Here is a 9,591-nt window from a genome sequence, read left to right as displayed (position 1 = left end):
CCCCGGGATCCCCGGTCTCTGCTGAGTGATCGCACTGGGTGTCCCCCTGGGATTCCCGGGCTCCGCATTGTATTGCCGCACTCCTGGCTTTCTATCAGATCGCCCGATCCCCCATCACAGGATCGCATTGTGTGATCGGCCGATCAGCCCCGGTGCTGTGCTGGCACGGAGGATCATGTACCAGGACTACCCAGGGAGTTTCGACAGCTCGTCCCGAGGTAGCAGCAGCTCTCCTGCCGGCCAGACAGAGGGATACCCCGGGCAGCACCAGGTGAGGAGGGCAGATCGGTGAAAAGGGGGGGCAGCAAGAGGACCGGTCTGATCATATGGGGGGCTTCATACCAGATGTGATTGGTCCTCCTAGGGACCCCATAGAGTGATAAGCATCCACCCCTTTGTGGTCCCCTAGTCTGATGATGTGGAATAACATGGTCCTTGTGGATTTCATAGAAAAATGGACCAGAACCTGTGGCAGGGCTCCCCTCATTATAGAATGGACCGGACCTCATGTGGCAGGGCTCCCCTCATTATAGAATGGACTGGTCTTCATGTGGCAGGGCTCCCCTCATTATAGAATGGACCGGACCTCATGTGGCAGGGCTCCCCTCATTATAGAATGGACCGGTCCTCATGTGGCAGGGCTCCCCTCATTATAGAATGGACCGGTCCTCATGTGGCAGGGCTCCCCTCATTATAGAATAGACCAGTCTTCTTCTTGTGGCAGGGCTCCCCTCATTATAGAATGGAATGGTCCTCTTGTGGCAGGGCTCCCCTCATTATAGAATGGACCGGTCCATCTGTGGCACCCCTCATTACAAAGTGGACCTGTCTGTACATGATTTGTGATTCTTTAGCATAGGGTGTCCGGTTTCTATCAGTCTTTATTCTTTTTTTAATATACCCTGACCGGTCCATCTGTGATTTGTGGACTGTCAGCCAGAGTTTGAATTTGGTTCTGCGGCTGCTGAATCACATTATTGGGTCTCGGCTCTGGCAGTTGTGCGGAGTGTCATTGGCTGAGATGGGGGAATGATTCACCCATACAAATGTCCTATACAGCGGAGCACATGGTGTGTGTAACCCTCTCTGCACCACAGTCCAGCACCGCATTTCTTTCTGCATGCTATTATTGTGTGTTACTAAATTTATTCTAGAAAAGCTGACTTTTTACAAATCGAATTGTGCAAAAGGTGAAAGATTTCACGAGCTGTAATTTCCTACAATTGCAGCCGCTGTGGGTTCAACACACCGATCTGTAACTGCTGGCTTTCTGTGCCCATGGGGTCGGGGAATCACCTGGACACCTCAATGTTCTCTGACTACTACTAAGTGAAACTTCTGATGAGATTTCCTGTATGTGGGTACTGGGACATTCACCCGCCACATTGTAATATTCACCATCGTACAATCTTGGTGTTGCCTTGTAACCGCAAGCCGTAGATTTCTGAGATGAATTTGTAAAACTTCCAGGGTTTTGTCATTGTCGGTATAGTGTTGATCTGTGGGGCATTGTGCAGAAATTGCTGTGCCACCCTGCAGCGGGTACCCCGGGTGCATTGATAAGAATGGGAAAAAAATGCCAGCGTGCTTTTAGAAATTGTGTTTTTGTTTGCGCTCGGTGCGATGACCCACCCTGTGCACTTTGTTTTATTGATTAGAGGACAAACAGTAAAGTTCATTGTACTACCACACCCTGCCCACTCCATTCTGCAGCCAGGTGAAGTCTGATAAAAGAGAACCTGAACCAGGACTGCTTGGAGTGCATAGGGCTGACCCGAAATACGGAACCACCAGAGGAACCTCACATGGGTTCAAATAATACTCCAACTTGGCATCTGCTACTTAATGCTTCATTGTTATTCTTTAAAGTATATAAAAACTATTCTTTGTTGTGGTACTGGGGTACAAAAAGAACTTTTGGCCCAGGATATGGATAGCCGGAACCACAAATGAGATCCAGCATCTAGTAAATGCTTACTTAATGCCAAATCTTGTGAAAATCTTAATGTTTATTTTGAATGTTTTGGGGAGTATAGGTAAAAAAGTGAAATATATTCAAACATTTGCTGCAGTATAGGGGTACAAAAAAAGAACCCATGCTGGGCCATTTTATTTAATTAATATTCACTGTTTTGAGGCTTCCAATAACAAAACATCTTTATGGTTCTTCTAAATGATGGCAATCTGACAGCTCAGGGGGCCAGAAAAGTACAAAAGAACACTTTAGTATAATTGGTCTAGGAGAGGACTTATGTGTGAATGACAGAAGAAAGGTATTGTGCACTTTTTATGCTTTGCAAAAATGTTTGCAGTGCTAAAAAAAAGTTCTTTGGAACCCTTGCACCTGGATTTAAGGCTGGGCATTCTTTTGTCTGTGCAAACACCATTGAGATTAGGAGGATGGGTGGAACTGTTTAGAGGGCATTGGGCTCACCAAAGTAGTACTCCACCCCTATCAGTCCCACTCACAAATCCATCCATTGTTAACCCCGTCCGTGCCGCAGCGAAAACGCCTACCTACGGCTTTGCTGAGTTTTATTATAGGATTTTGAATGTTGCTTTTCTGGTCCCAATTTTCTGCTCCTCTATCTTCTTCATTTGTTATTTGTTATAATATGTACATATACCTGTTATTAAGAATATTCATTGAAAAGGTAATTCTTGTCTGCTGGATCCATTTTTTGTTTTTTGATTTTTTTTTTGTCTCTCTGCAACTTTTCTGCCTAGTGTGGCAAGCTTTAAATTTCGAGAAGTAATGAACCGGGGTTTCAATGTGTTTCCTCTTTTACTTTGTGGTGTAGTTTACCGCATGCAGTGTTACAGGTGGCACAGGGCCTGGCAAGCTTGTTAGGGAAATGCTGACACATTGCACCATACGCTGTATACTTCTCTTAGATAGGGGCACAGGATGGCACTCATAACTGGCAGAATAGTTTTATGGGAATATGGAGACTGAGTGGTGTCATAGAATGAAATGGGGACACAATAGGTTATGTATTGGTGTTTGGTATGGCACTCTGCTAACTAGCAGAATAGCTCACATGGCAATAAGGAGATTCTGATGGGTGGCATGGGGCCTGCAAAGCTGGGTACTATGCCACAATGAAATATAGAGCTAAAAACTGCTGTCGAGGGAGTATGGGTAATTGGGTCCTTAAATGGAAAAATAATTGATATGGCAATGGGGATTTGCAGGACTCGGCAGCAGTAATATAATGAAACTGTTTACCATAGGGTGTATGTTGGTGGTTAAGAGGGGTGCAGGGTGCAATTGGCAGAATAGTTTATATGTTAATGGAAATATTCAGACAATGATACTGGTTGGTAGCAATTGGTACAGTGTTGCACTGGACAAATGCATTTCATAGGCTCTCACTGAATCATACAGAGTATTATTTTATATAAGTAATAACAATAATGCAGTGTTGGAGAAGGCTGCAGAATGCCAGGGGGCACCACGGGCAATAAATCTTTTACTGGTATATAGGGGTGCTGGGTACAGCAATCTAGCCTGGCACACACAGAGCTGCAGATTGGGTGTGACAGGCCCTCTAAGACCAAAGCGTACATCTGGTGACCATAGGGTGGACAGGATGCATTGGGGATAAAGCCAAGAACTTTTAGAACAAATAGTGCCAGGATGTTAGAATAAAATGAAATTCTTAATTTACTTTCCACACACAAGGGACAGGGGAGGCTGCTCAGGAATTGGATTACTGATACAAACACTTGGCTCTGCCAACTGATCCAATTATTGTAGGAAAGGGCAGAGGCTGCTGATGCCTGGCATGCAGAGAACATAAAATGCCACTTTGTAGCCTTGTGCCAGGCAGCAAGTCCTCTACTGACCCCTGCTGGATAGAAGTGTGTAGTGCAGCAGCTTGAGCTATGAGAACAAATTCTGAGCCTTGGTTGTTGGCAGAAATAAGAATCCTATTCCAATAAGATTTACAGCAAAAGCCTATGGTGTTATCAGGTCATTATCATTTTTTATTTTGATAATATCAAAAAATAATATTCTTCATTATCAGTTCAGATTGTAGGCAGCACAATGGCTCAGTGGTTAGCACTGGTGCAACACTGGGTTCCAGGTTCGAATCTCAGCCAGGACATCTGCATGGAGTTTGCTCGTTCTCCCCGTGTTTGTGTTGGTTTCCTCCCACATTTCAAAAACATGCAGTTAGGTTAATTGGATTCCTCCCCAAAACTGACCTTAGACTGTATTAATGACATATGACTATGGTAGGGACATTAGATTGTGAGCTCCTTTGAGGGACAGCTAGTCACGTGACTATGGACTTTGTACAGCGCTGCGTAATATGTCGGCGCTATATAAATACTGTGTAATAATATTACTAATTGTGGAATGTAGGTAGAGGGACTAATAAAAATATGCCAAGGTGACCTTTTTAGATAACAAGAAATATTACACTTGATTTAGAAAGTAATTAACTTTTAATAGCCAGTTTACTTAAAGCTGTTGTGTCTTGTTCTACTCGATTATTTATTTAAAAATCAGGTTGTCGGATTTATTTTTTAATCACTGGGTCTCTGTGCTTTTTTGTGGAGAGCGATTATAGCTGGTGGGAGTGACAGGAAATGATGCGGGCTGTGACTTGTTGCAGCTTCTAATGTAAATTGTGAGAAGCTCAGTGTGCAAAGAAATCAGGGTGAACAAGTTCAGTCCAGGGGAGGAGCCGGTACAACTGTGCAAGACTGAAGGGAAGGCTGGAGGGCAAAGTTTATTTGGCATGGGTGACAGTTCTGAGCCTATTTGACTCGCTTTGTGTTGAATCATTGGATGCAGCAGATCCTATAGCAGTCAAGCTAAGGCTTTTGTTGCATTTTCTGCTTCAGCATTGGTTGAAGGAACAAATGACACAAAATGCCATTGCAATGTTTCACCAAAGTTCCTCTTTAGTGCTTGCAGCCTTTAGAATTCTCACCTGTACCCGGCCCCGTGGTGTCGCCCACATGGCCTCTTCCAGCAGTCTGAGCATGCACAGATTTTCCTGTTTGTTGGACCGATTACCCAATAATGCCGGAGGCTACTGAGCTATCCGTCTCTATCCTGTCCTGGCTCTATGTGGGAGGACATTCTTCTTGTGCCCTAAAGATATTTTCTAATCAGAGTGATATAAAAGTGTGCAAATTGGCATGGTGAATATCCTCTGCACAGTGCTGGAGGGAGAGGAAATGGCAATGCTGGGCTTGTATGTCCTTTTCCCCCATCTGGGGCCAATGTAAAGGGTTGTGGATGGAGCTGGACATGGCTATTCACCGATATTACCAATGCCGTCATCTACGCCTAGAGCAGCAGTGGGACTGACACCATTGCAGATGGGGGGAGTGTTGTCACCCTATAAATAAAATGATTATTTAGAAAAAAGAGAAGAAAGGTTTTAGGCAACATGAAAATATTGCATTGAATGATAATTTCTCATATAACAATACAAAGCATCTTGTGTGCCACACAATAAATAATAATAAATAAACTGCTTATCATATAGTTCTACTGGCAGGATCACCAGGTATTCACAAAGTGTGAACCTTCCTTGGTGACATGGAAAGCTTAGATCACATATGTGACTATAATTTGATTATATTTCTATGTTAAGCAGTTTGATTTTTGGCCAAGCAAACAGCATGTATAGGACTGAGTTATGGCAAGCACCCCTTTCCCCTAGTTCTCAATTAGGTACAGGTGCTCTTGATGGAGCTTCTAACCAATAATTGCCCCCAACCTGTTTGTCTATGGCAGTACTGCAAAATACTTGGTATGTCCAGGTAATGGGTAGAGGTGTCAGTTTTTGCTACCTCTAGTGCCTAATCCTTACCCCTGAACCCCCTTTCTGGGTGCTCAGCTCTACACCTGTCTTCCAGGTACCTAATCCTAACCAATGGCTACCCGTGCCCCGCTATCCCTTAACCTAAATCTTCATGGTTCCTTACAAGCCAGGTAGCAAATCTGATGCATAGCAAAATATCATGGGGCACCAGCAAGTGACAGGTTGGAGTTTTTATTAGTTCTGTTCAGTAATTCCTAAAGGCGTATTGTAATTCCCCCGTCCATTAGACCAGGGGCAGTTCTGTTACCCCCCTCATGCCTTTGTTGTGTTGCAATCTCCTGCCAGGAACAGGTTGGATTTCAAGCAAAAAAAAAACCGTGCTTGCCAGAGCGTATTATTTCTGACATTCCATCATCTCTCTGGAATTCAAATTTCTGTTTCCTCCGGGTCAGATTATTGCTAAATGGCCCTGCCAAAAAATGCAGGGTGAAAAGGGTTAAACATACATAGATTTTATCAAAGGCGACCCCATTATATATCTCCTATTTTTTTTTCTTTTTCTCATATGACAGAATGGCTCAGAGAGGAGGGAATCTTTCCTTGCCAGAGGCTAAAGCCTTGTGACATTCCTCAAACTTCAAAGAGACTTTCCCAGAAATGACAAAAGTTTCTCCTTCCATGCCAGGCAGACGGCATTGCACCGCTGCCCCCTGCAGGCTGCCCAGTGCTCCTTCCTGGGATTGTGGGAATCTGGGAAACCAGGGAGTCCAATTCCAGTAAGGGCTGGGCGTGTGGGAGTCCGCCAGAATGGGAAGCCATTGAATTTGAGCTTTTTTGGCATCACCTCCTCCCCTCAGTGAGATAATAAAATAAACAGGAATGTTTGCAGATAACTGACTCATTGGATCTGGGTTACATCAGTGGTGGAAAAGCGGGAAGACATTTGAACCTTATGTACATGTGGAATATAACTTTTTTTTTTTTTTTCTCTTGTTTAAAAAAGATTTGAGATTTCATCAGTTCCACAAAATCTATTGTGAAATGAGATGATTTGACTTCCCAATGACGTCTTTTCAGCCGTATGTCCTAATGACTTCACAGGCGTCCTATTCTGTCTTGTTAAAAGTTTCCTGTAAGATTATTTTATATTTCAATAATAGAACTTTTATATATTTATCATACGTGTTTCCCACGTTTGTCAAAAAAAAGGAAAAATATTTATATTTCCAAACAGATGGATTAACAAATGCATTAGGTAAATATCGCTATGGCAAGGGTTTATTACCCACCTTTGCATATGTGTATGGTGAGCAATCCAAGGGTCTCATTAATGAGCAGTACTGCAAATATTGCATTTAGCCAATTGCTCATTCAGAGCTCATAAAACATTGCCCTAAAAAAAAATTGACCATAGACTACAATAATGACATATGACTATGGTAGGAATTAGATTGTGAGCTCCTTTGAGGGACAGCTAGTGACATGACTATGGACTTTGTACAGCGCTACCTAATATGATGGCGATATATAAATACTGTATAATAACAGCTCTTGTCCCACTTACCATTCTGACCTGATAGAAAAATCTAATGGCTTCCTCACTTATAACCTCCTCACACGCACGGCTCCAAGACTTTTCTAGAGCTGCCCCGACTCTCTGGAATGGTTTCCTCATCCTGTTCGGCTTGCCCCTACTTTCCGCTCATTTAAAAGAGCCCTGAAAACCCAACGCTTCAACCTCACCTACCCGTCTTCTTCTGTCTCCTAAACCCTCACTACTCACCCACCATTACATATTCCCTCCTATTGTATAATACTCCCCCCACCTCCTAGATTGTAAGCTCTTGGGGCCAGGGTCCTCTTCTCCTCCTATCACTGTCTGTATCTGTCTGTCATTTGCAACCCCTATTTAATGTACAGCGCTGTGTAATATGTTGGCGCTATATAAATACTAATTAATAATAATGGCACCTGTAGTACATTGAACCCCAGGAGTGATGGAAGCTCCGGATCAGATTTGATCATTCTTCTACATGACACAACTTGTACTTTACCTTCACGCCCATATCGGATTGAAAACCCACAAAAAAGCTTGCTTATAGATTTATTGCAGATTGGTTTATAGATATCTAATATCTATTGCTCAGGTATCTATAAATCAGGTATAGACTTTAAAATTGGATATGGAAGTATTAATAAGTTCTATTTTTTTGGACATTCTACCATCTTTAATAAGTTTGGTGGGTGAAGGGTTAAGCTCGGCAGCCTTTGGGCGTGAAGGTGACCACACCTGGGCTTTAAGTAAATGAAGCAATGTAAAAAAAGAGGAAGGAGGGGTTGAGGAAGTTCGTTTTACAGTGGGAGGCGATTATGAAATAGAGATTTCCTGCCCTTCCCTGCTCAGATGCCTGTCTGCGAGGAGAAGGAAGATTCCATAGGGTGAGCCTGTCCTAACATTTCACCTTTCGCTAACATGAAGCAAATGCTGCAGGTTGTCCATTCACTGTATCAAATCCAATTCATTTGACCCAAATTGTTAACATGTAGCTAAAACTTTTTCTGATAAAAGTTTAGAAAGGATTAGAATGGCAGTTTTACTGTCTGCATTTGGACTGTGAGTAGAAATCCAAAACTGTCACCTGTACAGGTATTAGGGTTTAATGTCACCTGTACAGGTATTAGGGTTTAATGTCACCTGTACAGGTATTAGGGTTTAAATAAGGACACCTGTTTCAGGGATAACTGGTGGTTATTTTCTCTCACTTCCTGTTCTATCTACAGAACAGGAAATGAAAGTACCAAAGGAATATGTTTCTTACAACTTCAGTGTATACAGCTTGATGCACATGTGCAGGGCAGTGTAGAGCCAAGCTCATTGGCTCATAACATGGAGAATATCCAACTCCTGTTAATGAGCAGTGGCTGCCCATTGGCTTAGGGGGAGCACAGGGAATGCAGGAGAAATCCGGCAGCAGTTGAGTGACAATGGCTTGAATATCTTACCGAGGGAACTCTAGAAGATAAAGTATACTTACATGATATGCCAATACCTCCCTTGGGGCCATTCAGGTAACACAGGTACTGCAGTACCATTCATTTTTAATGTCACCGCCAATGTACTAAGACAACACAACTGTGCTGTAGTGCATTGTAATCTCATTATTAATATATTTTTTAACTTTTATAAAGTTTAAGGATCTGGACATATTGGGTGACAACTTAATTCTATTTTTTTATAATGTTCGGTATATTCCCAGGTCATTGAATAGCTGGCCATAGTTGGTCCCATTTACATGATGAAGCAATCATTATTAATAATCAACATTGGACAGATGGCTTCCCATCCCAGCAGTTATTGTTGTGCTTTGGGATGATGATGTCCTGTCTGGGTTATGTATGGTTCCCCTTGGGTGTGAAGGTTTAGGAATTCCGCCTGTGTCCTTCATTAGGCCGATATCTGATGCATTCCCCATGACCTCTTTTTGGGAAGTGAGTCAGATGAAGCACCTGTTACTCTTCCAGTTTGCTGACCGCTCTTCCTGGCAAGAAATATTTGAATATTCAGCCCCCTCCTTCCCTAGAGATTTAATGCTCGCTGGCTGAGCAGGACTGCTCTCTGTGTGTAAGGAAGGCATGAAATCTGTTTTATAATGGAGCCGCCCTCTGTGGAGGAACTACAAGTCCCTGCATGCCCTCGTGGCTGGGAATAATCAGATTCTGCATTTGTCTCAGTGTAACTTGGACACAATATTGTCTGCAATAGAAAACATTGGAGGCTTTGCAATGGTCAGGACATCTGGCT

At 43.0% G+C, this 9,591-nt stretch overlaps 1 protein-coding gene across 2 annotated transcripts in view; it reads left to right on the top strand.

The window, feature by feature from the left end:
* Window positions 1-9,591, top strand: part of FOSL2 (FOS like 2, AP-1 transcription factor subunit) — a gene marked incomplete at its 5' end in the record, with an annotated part of 19,650 nt that continues 10,059 nt past the window's right edge. For both annotated transcript variants that reach the window (XM_072409982.1, XM_072409981.1), the window contains 1 exon segment: window positions 1-271. In XM_072409982.1, coding sequence (XP_072266083.1) covers window positions 176-271 — 96 coding nt within the window.

The sequence above is a fragment of the Pyxicephalus adspersus genome, chromosome 4 (genome assembly GCF_032062135.1).
Source record: "Pyxicephalus adspersus chromosome 4, UCB_Pads_2.0, whole genome shotgun sequence".
NCBI classification, from domain to species: Eukaryota; Metazoa; Chordata; class Amphibia; order Anura; family Pyxicephalidae; genus Pyxicephalus; species Pyxicephalus adspersus.
This window is presented reverse-complemented; position numbering and strand designations above follow the sequence as displayed.